This window comes from Ciconia boyciana, chromosome 1, assembly GCF_034638445.1.
Source record: "Ciconia boyciana chromosome 1, ASM3463844v1, whole genome shotgun sequence".
Taxonomy (NCBI): domain Eukaryota; kingdom Metazoa; phylum Chordata; class Aves; order Ciconiiformes; family Ciconiidae; genus Ciconia; species Ciconia boyciana.
In genome coordinates, this window is record NC_132934.1 from 160,507,479 (window position 1) to 160,526,904 (window position 19,426).

The window sequence follows — 19,426 nt, forward strand, 5'->3', positions numbered from 1 at the left end:
CTTTATATGAATGGCCTGTTTTGTAGTGTTTGCTTGCTTTTTATTACTTTGCCACTGAAGAAGCAGAGTCCCAAGTTTCCTAGGAGTCAAGGAATTGCTCCCTCCCTTTCTCAGCTGCCCGTCTTGTGAGGCACTAAGAATTTTACAATGCCCATTTATTGGATCTAAATCAAATTAAAAGTGGGGAGTGGAGGTGGAGGATTTTATTTAAAAAAATTGCTCGGAGCTTCAGAAAAGATGGGGCCAAATCATGCTTTCCTGCCTGGGTTAAGCTTATCTTACCTGCTGCCCTGCCAGAAGCATCACTTGCAGCTTCCCCTCTCCCCAAAGGACCTGTGGGTCTGACAAACCGGCAGGGACAGGAGTGGGGAGGAACACATGTCCCATCCTCTGGCTGGGCAGGGACAGAGCCAGCCCAGATGTGGGGCTGGAAAGGGTAATGCTGAAAGGCCATGGACGTGCAGAGAGCCCATGCTAGTCCCCAGGCACCCCCGTGACCTCCCCAGGGGAGAGGGACGTGCACCTTTTGTGTACTGCCTTCTGTCTACTCCTTCGAGGAGGGCCACCTTCACCTCCTGAGAAAAAGACCCCCACCTATACCCTTGCACCCCTGGGGCAATACCCATGATCTGGCACGGCGTGACACCTTCGAGCTCGGGATCCCCCACGCCGACATGAAGCCCCCGACTCTCAGAGGGCAGCAGTATCTTGCTGGGCTGGCATGGGGCCCTGGTGCTCCCCAGTGACAACAGGGATGGATATGTGGGCTGCCGGTGACATGGATGTGCAGGCTTGTCCGTGGCTGCCAGCTCTGGGAGCGAGCATAGATCAGCGCTGGCAGAGGGTGCTTGATTGATGGCTGGGTATTACGGGGGGCTACGGTAGATGTGTTGTGCCAACTTCAGTGTACCCGGTCCAGAAAGCCAGGGATTATATCAAAATGGCAGCTTACAACTATGCCTAAATAAAGGTGCTTGCTTACAAGCACAGTGAACCCAGCCATTTCCTAATGCCAGCTCTAGATTTGCTTTCCACATTTGCATCTGTGGCTCGTCTGAGCTCTGCACATTGGGGAATTTAAAAACAATCATTCGTATTTTCTTCCTTGTTTCTGAATGAACCAGGCTCCTGCAGAAAAATAGCAGGGGGGAATATATTTCTGTTCAGGGATATAGCATTCTAGTCAAGGCATTTGGAGAGTAAAAGCGTAAATGTATAAAGCTGCGAAGAGATAATACACGGGGAAATGATTTTTAAAATACAGAGGTAAAACCAGGATTACACTTTTCCAGAAGCAATTTGTAGACTACGCGGCAATAAGAATTGGCACAGCAAGTGCGAAACTTGGATATACATATATAGATGCTATAGGGTTCCTTTACCCACCATTTAGAACAAATGATTAAGGTCACAACATTACGGTGTGCAAACACTAAGGTGTGCATACATGCACACTCACACTCACAGACACGCATGTGCACGCACATGTCTTTACAACTAACGCTGCATGATTATTCTTTTGTTTTCAGAAGATTTTGAAATTTTGAAGCGCTCTGATAATTTACACTTACCTATAAGGTCTCAACCGTTGGGGTGGCACCTGGTTCATTTCTTGGTGATGCTGGTGTCAATAATTTATTTAAATGACCAGAGGGGACGTGCTATGCATTAATGATTACTTATGCTCTCTATACATATTCAGATTTTCACTCCTGAGACTGTGCAGGTTCAGTTTGCCAAGAGACGCTGCTGTCTCTCCAGCAGGTGTTACTGACTGAGGCGGCGTTAAAGCAGCAAGCGGGGCGATGGGAGGGTACGTCCCACAGCCGGGGAGGATCATATACTAAACTCCAGGAAAGCTGAAATACGCTCCGGATGTTATCTTGCAATCAAAGATTATTTAAACCTCAAGTCTGCCTTTGAGCGCAGAGATTATAACGGCATCTATTACATTTCAGAGCCAAATCTGCGTTGCCAGGTTATAAACTCGCATTTCTGTCATGGTCCAGTTGCTGCTGGCTAACCATCTCTTCAGCCACCAGCACTACATTTTTAAGGGATGCTTTGGGAAATGCAGGACTTGGGAGGAACCGGGGGTGCTAGGGAGTCGGTCTGGTTCATGACTGCCTCTCTTTTTGTAGCACGGGAGGGAGTGCCAGGCCCACGGCATCGTCAGCTCGGAGGAGGTGAGGGAAGCACAGACAGAATTACTAACCACATCTCCCTCCACGACAAACTTGTTTCCCTTGTAAGAGGTGAGATGCCTCTTCAAAGCACAAAGGAGAGAGGATAACTGGCAGGAGGGGCTCTGCTTGTGCATGCAGAGATTCCCCCCCTCCTTCCCCGAGGTCTAGTTTTTGTGGTGGTGGCTGCCTTTGAAAGGCAGTAATGAGGTAGGAAATGTTCACACTCCTCCTGACGTCAAAGGGGTTCAGAGCAGGATTGATGCTGGACGGCTGGAAAGAGAAAGTCCGAAACGAGAGCAGTATTTGGCGGTAGTGTAGACCGAAGTGGCTTTTTTTTTGGTTGTACATGTGCAAATCACTTGATATATGTGCCTACACGGACACGGACTGAAAGCACAGCAGGATCATTTAAAGAACTTCTTCCTAAATGACACTTCTTGTGGCTGATCACCGTTGTGCAAACTTGGTTATCCTTCCTTGCGAAAGCCTATCTTCTTTTGGGTCTCTTTGGGACAATATTAAATTTTAATTGAGAATATGGATTTCTAACTCGGCTAATCCTAACAGTGCCCTTAAGACAAACCAACATGACACTGGTAGGAAGAAATAATTCCCTTAGTGGAAGCTGGAAGGTGTTTTTTTCTCTCCTGTGTCAGAGAAATAAAAATCTTCTCCCAAATCTGCTCCAAGAGGCACAGTCTATGCATGGGGCGGGGAGCTGGGACCCATAACCACTCATCCCGGCTCTGACAGACACCCTTGGTGGCAAATCTCCCCAACCTCCCTTTCAACACCTGTAAAATGGAGATAATGAGAACGACATCCTCCCTTCCTCGGGGTTCGATGCATTAACTAGTGCGTGCCAAGCTGTCGGAGGCTGGTCCCGCAGGCATGCCTGTGTACAACCAGCTCGCCCCCCAATCTCCGCGCTGGTATTTTGCTGCCATTTGGTTGGCATAAATATCCCACAACAGCGTAGTGCTCCAGACTATCATGGGCAGGCATGTAGCAGTCATCCTTTGTTTTCTTTAAACGATTTCAAGCACCAAATAACATCTCTTTTCCCGGAGCTGCAGGCAAACCATTTGGCCTCCTGGCAAACAGCTTTCCTAGTCCTCCTGAGCCCGCTGCCATTTGCCGGGTAGGCTCACGTTGCATTTTCTGCCTCTTCCTCTCAAAATGTTTCTCTCGAGGGGGGGGGATGCTCTCATTTTATTTTATTTCATTTTTCGAGTCCCAGAGCTAGCAGAAAATAGCTACCTCTGAACAAGCACGGCTGGTATAGAGCAATGGCCGTGGTGGGGATGCTTCCCGGCTGCATGGGCTGTGCACCTGTCTTGTTTAAGATCGGCGTTAGAAAGAAAGCGGCACTTTTGGAGGCTTTTTCATAAAGCACCCAGCAGACCCTGGCATGAAATGACAAGAGATCTGGGAAACACCTAAACGGCACTTGAAAGTGCATTTTTTTGTCCTTGGAGAGATTTTTAAAAAACTTTTCTATATTGATGAACTGTTAAGGAGCGAACCGGAGAGACGCATTTCTGATTTTCAAGCTGAAACACAGCACAACGACTCACACTATGGCCGTAATAAAGGCAGGCAGGTGAAAAAAGAAAGGGGAAAGAAAGGGGAAAAGAGATGCTTGCTCAGCTCCCTCTTCCACACATTCAGCATCGTGTCCGTGACCAAGCAAGCTGCTGCCTCTGCCGCGCGGCTGCCACCACAGTGGCCCGCAGTGTCAAGGGGAAACTGTCCAGCAGTGGCCACCCCGTCCCCACCGCAGCCACGGATACCAGCCCCGGCCGCCCAGGACAGCCCGCACCGATGGTTACCACCACCTCTGCTGCAAAACACCAAGCAGAGCCACCGTAATAATAACAAAAGCTGCTCTCCCCATTGCATCAATAAAGTACTTTTTTTTCTCATCTTCCCCGAGAAAGCCATGTATGAAATCGTGGCAGAGAGGGCTCAGGCCACACGGAGGACTGGAATTCAAGAGACGTAAATCCTACATCCACCTCTTGTCCTGTTACTCCAGCTTGGAGAAATCACATTGCCTCTCTCCCTCTTTAACCTCCTGTTTTTTAGATAAGGCTTGTTCTTGCTTCTACCATAGGTAGAACCAAGGGGGCTCCCAATTCACTGTGGTAGTAGTAGTAGCAGTAGTAGTAAAAATAGTAATTATAATTATATTAAGAGACTGGGCTGTAGCCAATACAAAATCCCTTTTCACACATTTCTATTTAGATGTAATCCATAAAACTGCATTTTTATGTCAACACATTGGCAATGCAATAACCCTGTAGTGGAGGCTGGAATAGGCATAGGCATAGCTGCATGCATATTTATTTTATATCAGCTCATTTTTACATGAGTGTGTGTATAATTACATGGCACGTAAGAATTTATTCTCCTGTGTTCACTGGGATATACATACATAGCAGTGTGCCATTTACACAGCAAATGTTAAATGACTTCAGTTTGTTATTCTAGGTGGTGCGCAGGTAGCCTAACCTTTTTTGATCAGCTGCAAGCCGGTCTAACTCTTTTATGGCACCAGAGGGGATCACCAGGCTTATAACTTCACAGAGGCAAGGAATTGGCCCTTGCCACTTGTAGCTTCAAAAAAAAATTAGACTAATTGCATGAGGTGCTACCACTTCCCTCCTCTGATCTGGCATCTCCCGTAGCAGCAGATTGTCTCTCTGGCTCGTCCAACCCTGGAGTCAGGCGGTTGTCAAGAACTGACTTTTTCCCCTCTGGTATTTTGGCTCTAGGTCTCTGGGTTGGAGGCCACAGTTTTCCGCACCTGCTAATAATTTTTTAACAGATGCTAGAAAGGAAAATTTCCAAATAGAGCAGATACAATCTGCTGTAGCCTGGGTCAAGCATGGACCACAGGGTTCATTTGCCCTAGAGATGGGGGGTGAACGATGTCCATCGTTTTAGCAAAAATGCTGTCTTCCTTGAAGATGATGGTCAACGTTGCGCCTTTGCTGCAGAGGGGAAGCATGCTGTGTGCAAGCTCTCCTCTTTCTGCTGTAACACCAACTGGCTCCGCCATCAGTACGGGTAGGAGGAATCCACACTGCCAAGAATGATAATTTGCATTTTTTCAGACAAACTTTTATTTAAAATCCAAAGGAAACATTGAACTGATTCAATACATGCAGGTTCAAGTTGCAGTACTGCCACGGGAAGAATTCAGAAGCTCTGTTCCTCGCAGAGATCAAGTCTAAAACAAGCCTTGACATAAAACCCCACTTCAGCATTTCTGGCAGCTCTCTGTCCCACAACTTCCACCACCCTTTGCTAAGCAAGTCCCCTGCCCCCTTCCCTCTGTTTTTCTTGTGATAGTGCGTGTATTTTAATCCACTATAACCATTTGTTCTCATAGCCTTCCCTGGTCAGCAGGAAGTAATGGGACCTCCGAACGGCTCTTGAGAGGCAAGGGAAATAAATAAAAGACAAGGAAATTGAAACAATAACAACGAACATACCATCCAGGGCAGGTTTCCATTAGGCTCAAGAGGCAAATGACAACAGGCGTAGAAGGCTGTAGATGAGACAAAATGTCTCATAAGGTTTTGTCACTCTCTCATGGCACTGGCTAGATATAAATACTCCTTTTTGTCTTTCTCCTGGGTCCTAAGCTGACACAAAGCCCAGGAGACCAAAAAAACTCCAAAAGACCCAAAAACCCCAGGAGGACAGGTGACGGGCGCACATGCTTTTTCCCTGTCTTGCATTCAGAAGTTACCTTTAAGCTCTCTTTCACAAATTAATTACTTTCAAACATACCCATCATAGGGTCAGAGCCTGAAGGTGAAATCAGAGAGTCCAGGTGAATGTTATTCCCCTCCTCCCCTTTTGTTTTTTCCTGCTTGCAATACTCCTTTTCAAGTTTGGAAATTAAAGTTATTTTCCTGCCAATGTTTTCTGCGTCCATGTGGCAAACAGTTCTCTTTCCAGTGGAGCAGGAGCCAACATGGCTGCCTCGAGCGTGCATCGGTTTTGTGTATCCTGTCAACTCTTTCCTAGACAAAGTGAACAGTCCTGAGATCTGTTCTGCCTCCCCCTAATCCACTTGTGTGTCACCCCTCAGTTTTAGTACATCATGCATGAACCTGAGGGAAAGTACTGGCTATTTATTTTTCTCAAAAATACAATTTTGAGGACATTGCTCATGTTATCTTAACTATGAAATCTTTCCCAACTTTTCCCTGCACCTTTTCAAGCCTGGATATACTAAAAAATGTGACTTAACACCGAAAGCATGGACTTCCACATGATTGTGTCTTGGTGACTACTCGTCTTATTTGCTCAGGTCACCGATAAATGGATAGTTTGTCCTAATTGTTAGTTTTGCACAGTTTTCGTAAAGATCCTGGTCAACGGCCTGGGGTATCTCCTTGTCCTTCATAGACGGAGGAGGTGAGTGGGCTGTAGGAGTACATTGGTGGTGTCAGTGCATGCCTGGCTTGCTCTTCTCCTTTTTGTTAGGCATCCAGCACATGCACCCTTGGAGATAGGATTCCTGGCTTGATGGCTGCTATCCATCCTGAACTACAACGGTCGTTCTTAGATGAGAAAAACATGAAACGGGCGACATTTTTTTGTCAGTGCATCTTAAATATTCCTGTTAGTTGTTCTTGCTAAGTTCATATCTTTTCATATACGTACATATGTAAAATCAACAAGTATAGTAGTTGTATCTGCTTTTTAATATACAGGGCTATGCACCACTTCTGGATAATCCATGGTTGTGGATTAATCTTATCTTGAAACGTGTATTCTGTCCCTTTGCCATGGAGAAATCCCAGTCCATGGGAACTTGGGTAATGAACTGGAGATTAATTCATGTTTTCTGTCATATTTCTGCTTGCGTCTATTAAGGGGGCTTCTTATGGAGGCAGTAGCTCTAGGTCCTAAGGAAGTGTCTCAGATTGTTTTTCTCTCCCTTTTGCTTTGTTTTCAAAGTTTGCACTCTGGAGAAGAACAAGTCTAATATTGTCCGTGTACTTTTTCACGTAGTATGAGCATTGTGGCCTCTGCTGAATAGTCTTTAGCTATTTCTAAGGATGTAGGAAAAAACCCTCTTTGCCTCACATGAATACATCTTGGAAAACTAGACCTTAAATATGGTTTGGGTTTTTCAAGTGTTGAATCAGGTGGTCATCGGTGGATTTTTGCATGCTAAGTTAAAATAGGTGTAAAATGAAACGGGATTTCAGCTCATAGCATAGGCTAAGTGTCAGCTTCCAAAACCTGTATTTCGAGATATGTTTTAAGTTTTGCTTCGTGATATTGTTGTTTACTGTGTTGTCAACAGGCTTTTGCTTCTGCTATACTTCTGCCCTTACGATACGTGTATTGATGACTGCTTAACTCTTGCCAGAGCGCGTCTCCCATTTTGTGAATAAATTGCAGCTTGAAGTTGCCACCTTTTGCTCTCATTGAGGAATCACTGTTTTATTTATTATGGTGTTGCTATGGTTCTACCGTGATGGACTTTAAGTATGATTCTGTCCTCTCAGCAATTACATGGAAAAATGATGGTGTCTTGTCCTCTGGTCTGCCACCTATAAATCAAACAATATGATTTGACATACAGCTATCAGATAATTGCCAAAGACATATGCCAGTTGGGACAAGCCGAAAATGATGTTGAAAAATGGCTGACAAACCCATGGTCAGGCATATCACTTAGGGCAGAATGTGCCCCTGCAACTCTATTCAAATAAATCCAATAATGCCTCCAAAAGTAGCTGCTGCTTCACATCTGCCCTCTTCTTCTGGGGCTACGCTTTTTTCTGTCACTGTATTAGCCACCATAACCTAGCACTGGTCCCGAGAACCGCAGAGGTTCGTGCCGTGGCCAACTGGAGTCTTGGATCAGCTGCACTGCAGCTTTCCATCAGCCGTATGCTGGCGGGGCAGGGATGGAGGTGAGTCTGGAGACCGGCAGCCAGTGGGTGCAGCACGAGGGCAAAGGCTGGAACTGGTGGCCATGATCCGGGAGCTTTTGTTTTCATAGCAACTTGCAGGGAAAGGATGAGGCAATGAAGGGAATGAGAGGAAGGGTAAAGACTAGACAGCCTGGATGTCTCTTCTAAACCTCTCAGCAAATAGTGTGGGATGGGCACCTTGGCAGCTAGCCGGACCCAAGTAGCTCAGAAAAGTCCACCAAGAGGCAAGGGACAGGAATGAATGCAAGCTGTCCTACACCGAACTTGGGCTGTGACTGAAGCCAGGTTGTCATTTCTGCAGTCCTTACCCAAGCCAAACCCTTCTTGGACCAGCGAGACTTTGGCCTCTGTACGACTGCAGATTTGGGGCTCTGACATACCCTGCGGTGGCAGATTCCTGCAGAAAACTGCTGCTGCGAGGCCGTGGCTCGGGGCTTCACCAGGAGAGAGCGAGCATGGGGGGAAGGGACATTTCCAAATGAGAAATAGATTTTTTTTTTTTTTAAATGAGTGATTTGTTGGCTTCAGGCAAATGGCAGAAGGTTTTACTGAAAAGGCTTCTTTATGGGATTGTGGTTTTGCTTGGGGTAGCTGAGAGAAGTCTGTAAACCCCAGGAGCTCGAGGAGTTTGACAGGTTTGACAGGCCTTCCTGCTACTTATGAACAGGAGGCTGGAGCGAGTGTTCCTGAGATCACCTCCCTGTTTTCCATCAAAGCATGCTGGCAAGCCAGAGGAAGAGAGAAGCTGCTTTTTTCCCCCCAATTTATTTTCTTATTTAAAGACAATCTTAGAAATTTGCATTTCTGGATCTTTTAAACTTTGTATTTTCTGGGCTCCCCTCAATCTGAAATTCCTGTCAACCTTTCTGGGCTTCGGATTAGACCCTCCCACAGAGCCCTGAGCACCTTGAAATCGGTATGGCAATAATCATTAGCGACAACAGGAGAGTCACACCAAAGACTGGTGTACATCACCTCTAAAGCACATGCCAGCTCTAAAGAGCAATGCTCTACATGGACCACAATACCACTGTCAGCCCTTCTTGTGTCCACTTGCCCCACCGCACTTTGCGCGCCGCCCTGGCCCAAAGTGAAAGACAGATGAGAAAATAATGAAAATGAAAATAAAAATTATGGTAGAGCTGAGTAAGGACTTAGTAAGGTAGTAAGGACTGCAGCTGCTGGTGCTGAGAGGGAGAAGAGGCCTCTTTACCCTCCCTGGGTCAATCTATGCCTACACACCACCCCGATCTTACTCAGTAAGGGGAGCGAGCGTTTCTAATTCACATACTTCCCCAGTTTATGAAGCGAAGGGCTTGGATTTCTGCTGTAGCAGCAGTGGCTGCTGCAATACTTAAACCATCGCTGGTCAGAGAGCTGTTGCGGTGCCTGAGCCGGGGGTCACTGCCCTGGGCATGTGGCAAAGGGAAAGCCTGGAAAGAATCAGTAATTCATGAAAAATGTACACATAAGGAGGAATTTCCTATTTCTTTGAATGATGGTAATTTAATTTAAAAGGAAATCCAGTGACAACTTCCTAGGAAATAAATGCCTTTTTGTAAATCTCTGGTTGTGGTGAAAAGGTGCTTAGCTGAAAATCAGCTGGATTCTTCTTACTCTGATTTCTAATCTTGCCTTAGTTCCTAACCCAGCCTAAAGCTTGGGAAACTGAAATCAGTTCTGACAACATGAACGGGCTGCTTAGGGCAGAACAAACCCAAGAGATTAAGTTAAACTTGCCAGCTGAGGCAAGCTTCTGAGCTTTATCAAACATGCAAGCTGGAGAAAACTCCGGAGCCGACATGTGATCCTGCTAATATCTGAGCCCACTAAATCTTCCACCCGCAAGGAGCTTCTCAGACCTGGGGAAGTCTCCTACCTCCTGAAGAGAAGGAGCAGCTTAGCTCCAGAGGCCAGCCTTGTAATTCCTTAGCCTTATCCCTGGCAGCACCTGGCCAGTCCACCTTATCCAGCTGCCCCAGCCTGGAGGCTCATGGCCAAGCCACTTTATTCAGCACCAGCTTAAAAAATAGAAATGACAATCCTATAGGCAAAGCACCAGAGAAGGCTAGTTGGACTGGAGAAAGAAAAGCAAGGCCTCTGGTGTAAGCCCTGTGGCTCTCTCCTACTCTCCTCTTTTTGTTAGTCTTATTGAGGTCTTTTAATACAAATGATGTATTTCAAGCATTTCATTCTCATATAAAGCCAGTTCCTGGTTCTCTGTGCTCACCGTGGTGGACTATGTCCTACCATTCTCAAGTATTTTCATGGAACAAGTATTTCTTCCCCCCTTCTGGATAGACAGTCATGAAAATTTGGGGCTTCTTCCATGCCACCTAGCCACTTAGCTGGTTTCTTTGTGCAAGTCAATAATGTAGCCTCATCCTTCGTATATTCCTATTCAATTAGGGTAATGACTGCAAGCCCCAAATGACTATGCTAGGACCGTGCAAACGTGGTAAGAGGTGACCTGTGTCCCAGAATGCATCATCTAAATAGACAAGACAGACGAAATACTAATGTTCCAGTTGCATAAAGAGGAACTGAGGTACACCGAGTTTGAGAGAGATTTCCACATAGGAAGTGTATGCTAGAAGCAAAAATTCAGTTTGATCCTACCCAGTGCTTCGCCACCTCGTGGTTCTCTCTCTGACTAGCTTTCCTCTCTGTGGGACTGAATGTTACCTCCCAAGTCTCTCCTCCTTGTAGGTGCAGATCAACCAGGGCACTAAAGAAGTTATCACCGCAATTCACAGCTTTCGCACCGTGAGTGCAGACCCCATGATGCACGTGCTCTGAGTTGCAGCTAGCTGCCAAGCTCTCCCTGTTTGCATAATCATCTGCATCACATCCTACAAATGAAAACCAGAGCGTCCTTCAGATACCTCAGTCATTAAACAGTTGGTCACAACCATGTGAAACCCTTCAGGAGCTGCGGGAATTTCCCTGTAGCTCCCAGTCTGGGATCTGGGGTGCGCCTCCCCCTGTAGTCCTCACTCCCGAAGCATCCCTGCGCCGGAGACTGCCTTTTGCCGGAGTAAGGGATGTCCAACACAGCCTTTCAATTTGAACTCAGCTCCCACTCCACAAGTCATTTTTATTTTACTGGGATACCAGTGAAGCCGTAGCTCAGTAACTGATGTTAAGAGGAACTTTTAACACCTCAACAGCAAATAGAGGAGAGTGTTTCCCATTAGCGGCTGAGGAAGTAGTGCTCCTGTAACTTCAGCCTTGAAAGCTAATGAAGCTCAGATTGTGGCCGTGGCCTTTGATGTAGAGATGCCTGAGGTCAGTGTAGCTTTCAGAGGTGCCAGTGCTATGCTATGTCACCGCGCTCGTCTGGGCGAGGGCCCAATAACTCTAATCCTGTAATCATCTTTCTGTAAGCAACAGCATTTATTGTGCAGATAGTGGAGGATAGCTGCAGCGGTAGTTAAATCACAGATACGCTATGGAGGACAAGCTAATCCAACCCTGTAATATCATTTCCAGTAGAGGAAGTTACAGCCAACTACATCAGTAAATAAGTAGCAAAATATTGGAATCAGTTTAGGGAGAGAGCATGGGGATCAAAATGTCTTATTTGGCCATCTAATCCATCTCTCTGCCAGTACCCTCATTCTGTTAGGGGAGCGATGTTAACACACTGGCAGAAGTCAGGAAATTCAAAGCCGCGCCTTGACACTCCATCTCTGGCTCCCACTAATACACGGGGGAGTAAAAGCACCCACTGATGAGTTTGGCACCATTAGCTTTGAATTGAATTCCTTCTCTTGGGTTGTTTCACAGCCTCAGGCCACATCCTATGTATTTAATGCCTTCTAATGTAGGCTGTTGTCTCCCAGGTATACCTGCATCGTCAGAAGAACATGATGGCATATTCCACTCGGGTGGGGGGAAATACACATACATGTGTAAATATGGTTCATCCAGGAGATGAGGAGAGCCTCCAACAAGCTCTTCTGTTGTACTAATTAGTACACATTTAGACATTCCTGTTATTTTAGTTCTCACAATCCACTCGACTCCATTATAGGTAAATCTCTTCTTATGTATATCTTTGTAAATCAGAGCTCTTTTATATGATATAAGCATTAGATATTAAAAAACCCCCACTATTTTAAAAAGGAGAAATGAATGGGAGTACTTTGTACCCCTTTTCTATGTGGATATCTCTAACTTTGGTGGGGGTTCTGTGTGCGAAATGGCTGCAGAATTGGTTATGAAGAATCAGTTCTATATACCAAGCAAGAATGAAAAATACTTCTTTAAAGAAAATCTGATGGCAAACTGCAGACTTCAGTTGTACTACACACAAATGCACGCATGCACATATACACGTATATATAGTATGTATGTATATAAATATATATATACATAAACGCTTTTCCTTTAGCTCAGTGCCTGAAAGTTCATTTGTGGGCATCCTGATTCTTGATATATTATTTGTAAACAGAGGGCCAGGGGACTGAAGTATTTCCTTGACTTCAATGGATGATGAGGCCTCAAGCTGTGAACTCAGATTGGGACCTCTAAGTATCCTGCTGCTACCTAACAGCTTGCTGAAAAATGACATAATTTGTGACATCAGCAATATGCTGCTTTAATAGAGGTTTGTAAAACCGTTTCCACCCTCGTGTGTCAGGACAAAAACACCTATCCTCACTAAACGCGAGGCGGCCCCCTCCTGTGTTCCTCACGCACCTTGCATCCTTTGTACTTTTTGGGTAGACGTTGCTATAAAGTCCCAATATCCGAAGAGTGATAGGAAATTGTTTGGTAATATCTGTGCGAGAACTCCTGCACCATCAGTGCCAGGGAAGATGTCACTTTTCAGGAGAACGGTGGCTGCCAGCGGGAGGTTCAACAATGCAGATTTTAATGTGGAGATTTAATTTCAAATACAATTCACAGTTTGTACGTGGTTGAAAAATGTTTATTACCACCTGGATGTTCAGGACACTGTTTTGGAGGAAATAAATTTCAATTTGGACAATGCCTTGTCATTTCAATTGATGCCTTTAAAGGATTTCACGGCTCTGCAAACAAGATGTCTTATACAATTCTAATAGTAACAGCAGAGAACACAGCAATTTAAAAATCGTCCAAAATAATAATTAAAAAAATAACTGACAGCCTTGGATAACAGGACACTAGCCTGAAATTGATTCAAATGCAAGAGATTTAATGATTTTTGCAAATGCTCCATTCTATAATACAAGGAGAAAAGAATGATTTGCCTCTTGGAAATGATATTGCATCCGGGGTAAATTTATTTTCAAATACGATACAAACTAAAAAAAAAAAAAAAAGTTTTAAAGGATATAAACATTGTCAGAACCTGAACAGCAGTAGCAGGAGTGTCGCTTAACATGAAAGAGCTGGCGCTCTGGATTCATTGCTGCGTCGCTGGTACACGGAACGAAACCAGCACCTGTTAGGAAACACACCTTGGGAGTCACAACCACCCGGTCACTGCTTCGGCATCTGCTGGGATTTCTGGTTGGAGGCGGCTTTGACACACTCACGGGAGAGGGCCCTTCACACATGGCTCCTTAGAAATGGTAAGGGAAAGTACCTCAGGAGACGGACCATCTCCACAAGTGAGTGCGTGGTGGCTGAGGCAGCGTACCTGCCTGTTCAGAAGACCCTACCCTGCGTTTTGCAGCCCACCACAGGCTGCTCCCTGAGGCAAAGGTGCACCGAGATATGAACACTGAAGTCAGGAAGGCTCCACGTGAAAATACAGAGACTTCTGCATCTCTCTCAATAGCAGTGTTGTAGGCCTTCCTCATCAAAGGAAAGAAAGAAAAAAGTATTTTTCGAGGGGGGAAACAGTCCATTGGTGTAGACGTTTAGGCAGGAGACTAAGGTGCAAGCACAGCTTGACAAAATACAGGGGTAGGAAAGTAAGTTTCCTATTCTTCCCTTGTTCATTCTCTAAGGTTCCTCTTTCTCCCCCTTTTTGGTTGCATCTCTGTATGTTTTATAGCATCAAAAAATGACTAGAAAAGACCTCAGGGTTCACCTAGTCCACCCCCCCTCATGAAGGCCCTGCAGCAGATGCTTACCTAGCCTGCTCTAAGGAAACCTCACCACTTTACTTTAGTGACTTATCTCATTGTGCAACTAGTCTTCAGTTAGTTATATTTTTTGTTTTACAAACAGTGAAGATGATGTTCACACTTTCCTTTGCTGCAAATTAAACCCATTTCTGCCTATCCTTCTGCCTACGGATGTGGAGAACGAGGGATGACTCCACCGCGGAGTATGAGAGGACAGACAACCATCTGTCCTCTCCATCTCCATCCCTCAGCCATTTCTCAGCCACTCTCCACCAGTATTTCCTCTCTGTTAACATTTGCTCTCCAACTGGTGGTCCATGCCCACTACTTCTTACTTGTAGTTGGCTCTTTGTTCAGGTCGATAACTGGACGCACCAGAGGAGAAGTAGCGTAAGGGCTTCCACAGGGAGCTCTGGAGAAAAATCACCTTATATGAGCTTTTACCATGGGAAGAGATGGTTAATCAGATATTCCAGGGCTGAATGGGAGGCGTGCATGGAGAGTTCTGCAAAGGCAGAACTCAGTGGGTTCTGCCAGCTCCTCCTCAAATGCCATTGGGAGCCTGGGGGATGCAAAGACGATCATGTTGAACCCGAAATGCAGTCAGTGGGCTTCAGCCCTGCATTTACGTCTGTGACAACAGAAATGAAATACGGTGTAGAAGCACAAAACAATTTCTGCTTTGGCCCGTCACACTGACTTATAACTAACCTCAGATCTCTGGTGATTTCTGGCCCGTTCTTTACACACATTGGCTGTGGCAGGAGGGAAAGCCACAGCTTCTATTTTCATACTTGGTTCTCACATGAAATAGTGGGGGGGGAGAGAGGAGGAAGGGGGGAAGATGCAGCTGCAAAAACAGTCAGTGAAACATAAAAATCCCTATTGTTTTGTTGTAGTTCTCAGTGCCCTTCAACTGCTGGGCACAGACAAGGCCTCCCCCTGCTCAGGTTCAATACGCAGGGGAGCCTTGGGGCTCAGAGCTCCCTCCCTACTTTCCCTAAGCCTTGCCATCAATTGTGCTTTTGTTCATGGAAAAAAATTTAGCCCAATGCATGCTAATTTATTGCCAGGGAAGCAATTAAAAAAAAGTTTATTATCCTTTCCCCCTCGCCTCTCAAATGGAGTGTTACAGCAGCAGGGTTTTTTGGTAAACTTGACACAAACTGATGTCAGTAAGGGGGGAGCAAGGCCAGGAACCAAGCACAGAACTTTACATCTCCCTTCCATGTGAAATGGGACGGCCTTCCAATTTTCTCCGTCTGCCTATACTTGGGAACGTGCGTGCTTCAGGAAAACCTAGGCACAAAGACAGGCTTATTTCCCTAGGCTTTGACAGCAAACGTGCACTGTACACATCGCCCTCACACATCCACTTTAACAAATGCTAGTTAAACATTAAAGAGAATTGCCTAACATAGCTACAATGTAGAGACATATTTACATTTACTACTGAACTTACTGTGTGCCTTTTTCTGTAGATTTGGCATATCTTTAACATTCAACAAAATATTAGACACCGACTAATCTGTATGGTGCAGTCAGTTAATCCAGTTCACCTCTGGATTTTGTAACTCCTTGCAAAATCTTAGAACTGCACCAATAGAGATTTTGCCATTAGTGCAGGACTGGCTTTTTCTTTCAGGAGGAACTGGTTTTTTTTCCAAATAGACTGTAAAGAAAGCAATAGATGTCTCTACCTACTATATATTTTAAGCAGTCTCTGAGCAGAGCGTCATGATGTGGAGCTGAAAGTGCCTGAACGCTTTCAAGTGAACAGATAGGCTTTCACTTGTACCCCAGCAGTCACGCGAGTGCTGAGGTAGAGGCATGGCACTGCCGTGGGGCAGGCAGGGACGGGCAGCCTCTGCAGGGTGAGCTCCTTCTGAGGCATCTTGTGGGCAGAGAACAGAGACCACAGCTCTTCCCCGCACTCCAACCAAGTACCACCGACCTGCGGGACCTTCTTAAACTCTAAAGTAAAACACAAACCCTTCACTGACAGCCCAAGCACTGATGATTGAAGAGGGTGGAAGTGATTTTTGTTCTCCCACCTGTGCTCATTGCTCCACACAGCAATGCCAGCGCTGTAACCGGACAGCCCTTGCACATCCTCTGCCACTGGTTTCCCCCTCAGTTGCAAGTATTTAATTCCATATTATCCAACCATGGGCCTCTTGGTGACAAAGCTGGAGGCAGGGCTGTCAGTGATGGTCAGATTTGCAGTGATACATGAACTGCTGACTCTATCTGAGCTGCATTTTTACATAGGACAGGACATGCAGAGTTAACATGAAGCATTTCCAGTGGCATCCCATAGTGTACCAGATCTGCACAAACACTGCTATATATTAGGGACTACTGCAAAAGCAAGCCAGGAATGAAGTCAGGTATCAGGAAGCCTAGACCAGGTCTTCCCAGCAGCGTGAACATGCCTCCCATAAATTCTAGGCTGTTGCAGGCATGTCTCACACAGGGACAAGGTTTCTACCTTCAGCAAGCTTCACTTTGGAAAATTCCTAACTGATGCGTGTGCTTGATATCACAACTTTAATAACACTAGCAGCGCTAGCAGGAATAGGAATAAAATTATAACCATAAGACCCAAAGCTACGTGGAGCCACAGTTTAAATTACAGAGGCCCAAGAAGGTAGCAAAGGCATTTAAGCACTCCTCATTCTCACCAAGATGATCAGCTTTAAATGATGCCAGCAGGCACCTACAACAGCTTTAAGAATCGGGCCTCTTGCATTTCTAAAGATGTCATTCTGTCCAGCACCATACGGTATTGGCTTTGCTATCACAGATTTGGGAGCTTCAGACTTAATTTGGGAAGCAATAACCCCAAACATAGTGAGGATGTGTGATCCCTCCCCTGCTTGCCCTATGGGCACATGCAGGACATTTCCACTCTGCATCCCATTCCCTGCACCCCCGGACATGGGGAGGGAAGCCCCCCTCCTGTTCCCAGTGAGGGACACCCACTGCTGGGGGGGTGAAGGGAGGCCTGGGGTGCACCGAGGGGACAAGGAGACCCAGTGGGGACTGGGAGGGGGACGGAAGGTGTGATGGAAATGGAGGGCACTAATTTCTTCACCGGCCCTTGCAGGCACCACTGGTGCTGGTCTGGTCTGTGTGTACCTCTCTGCAGGTGGCCTTTCCGCAGGCACCCTAGCCCCGGCTGAAGGGGTGCTGTGGGCATGAGGGTGGCCGGAGGAGACCCTTCTGGTGGCGGTGTAAGGGGTGCGATTAAGGCACCCCTTCCTCCTTCCCCCTTCCTCCTTCCCCTTCCCCTTCCCCTTCCCCTTCCCCTTCCCTTTCTCTGCGGTGGCCGGGGCTCCCGGCAGCAGCCCAGGAAGGTGCGGGGCTGTCCCGGTCCCTGCGGGGCCAGGGCCACCCTCCATCCCTCCCTCCCTCCCTCCCTCCCTCCACCCACCCGGTGCCCGCGGCTGCAGCCCGGCAGCCCCACGGCGGGTGGGGCACAGCGGGGGTCCCCTCCCGCCGCCCCGGGAGCCGCTGGCAGCTTCTCGACCCCGTCTTGGGGGGGGGGGCGGGACACCCCCCTCCCGTCAGCACGGCGGCTCTTGCAAATAGCAGCACCCCAAAACTGCCCGCAGCCCTGCCCGCCCCGCCGGGGTTCTGCGCCCCCGGGCTCCCCTCCGCCCCGGCTCCCCAAGCCCCAGCAAAAATAGCAAATAATATGCCGTCCTCACGGGCTTTTATTTCCTTCTCCCCCCGCTTTTTTATTTTTAAAATAGTAGCTCAAAACCAGCCCTGCCTCGGAGCTTTGCCGTGCCCTGAACCCGAGGGAGGCGAAGGTGGGAGAAGAGGGCTGGAGCGATGGGATGGACGCAAGGCAGGCAAAGTTGGGTTTGCCTTTTTTTGCCCCCCCCGCTTCGAAATCAGAAATTACTGCCTGAGGAGCAGACACTCCGTTTTATTGGCTCGTAAAAAAAAAGTTTTCAAAGCCTAATTTCCACCAGATACATTTATTTTCCGTTGAAAGCCGAATTAAAACAATACGCGCGAGTAGGTGCCATTAAACCTAAGCCATCTTTTGCTGTTAATCACAGGAGAGAATGATTACAGAAGCGAGTAAAGGAGCACTGTGTTTTAAACGCGAAAATCCAGATTTTTAGGACGAGTAAGCTCAGAGGAGGAGGACTGAAGCAGCCCAAGAAACGAGGAGGGATCCTTCACAAGAGTTAAAATTCCGTGTCAGGTTACTGCTGGGTGTTGCAGGGAACATGCCGTGCCGGGAAGGGAGCTCGGCTTGGGAAAGGCATCCCTTGCTAAAATACCGTTTGATGCTTGTGTCGAAGAGGAAACCAAAACAATCTTTGCCTTTCAAGCCCCGATTTCAAAAAAAAAAACAAAAAACGACCCAAAGAAAAGAAGAAAAAAAACCAACCCCAAGCAAAAAAATCCCTCTAAATTTCCAGCCGCTTTCCCGGCGGTATTGGCTTCAAAGCCCAGAGGCGGAGTGCCCCTCTGCTGCCGAGGGCTCCCTGCCCTCCCTTCCCCCGTCTCTGCTGTCTGGATGGTAGGTTCAGAAGCAAATGCCCTGCTAAATAATTGCTAGAATTTGAAAAAGAAAAAAAAAAGGCAAAAAGAAAAAAAAAAAGAAGGGAAAATGCGCACCAGCATTCAGGTGCTAACCTACTTATTTGAAAGTAATTTATTTTCCATTTTGCCCGTTTTCCCCCTTTAAAACAGAACGCTGAAAGAAAGAATAAGTGCTTTAACATTTCAATGTTGTGCTCTGGTAATTACTTTTTCACTTTTCCCCTAAGTTCCAATGTGAAAACCTCACAGGGGGGTCTTTGCTGTAGCAGGGCTACAGTTCCCAATCCCAAGCGCAAGATCTGCAATTACAAACCCATTCGGTGCCCTTCCCTATCATTAATATGCACAAAATCCTGCCGCTAATCTTATAATCTGTTTTGTTTCATCAATTGCTTGCCTAGCACCAGGCGGGGAAGAAAAAGGGAGAAAGAAAAAGAAAGCAAGAGGGGAAGAATAAAGCCGGAAACACACGGGAAGCTTCCTAAAGTAAACGAAAAACACCAAATAAATGGCATTTTATTTCTTGTAAAGCGAAAGTCGTTAAGAGTGTTAAACGGAAGCGGGATTTTCCGCCGGGGGGGGGTGCGTGTGTGTCAGGGAAGTTTAAGGAGAAATCGGAGTGCGTCCGCCGTTTTATTTG

The 19,426-nt window shown here is 46.6% G+C and overlaps 1 protein-coding gene across 2 annotated transcripts in view; it reads right to left on the reverse strand.

Annotated features, from left to right (window-relative positions):
* The window catches only part of CLYBL (citramalyl-CoA lyase), a 209,097-nt gene that overhangs the window by 11,389 nt on the left and 178,282 nt on the right, over positions 1-19,426 (reverse strand). The window contains exons 8-9 of one of the 2 annotated variants that reach the window (XM_072853839.1): positions 5,687-5,742; positions 5,216-5,274 (exon numbers count right to left, since the gene is read on the reverse strand). The exons of the other annotated variant lie outside the window; for it this stretch is intronic. Coding sequence (XP_072709940.1) covers positions 5,250-5,274; positions 5,687-5,742 — 81 coding nt within the window. The 3' untranslated portion in view covers positions 5,216-5,249. Of the gene's footprint in view, positions 1-5,215; positions 5,275-5,686; positions 5,743-19,426 lie in introns of those variants that run through there. 2 annotated transcript variants of the gene reach the window in all.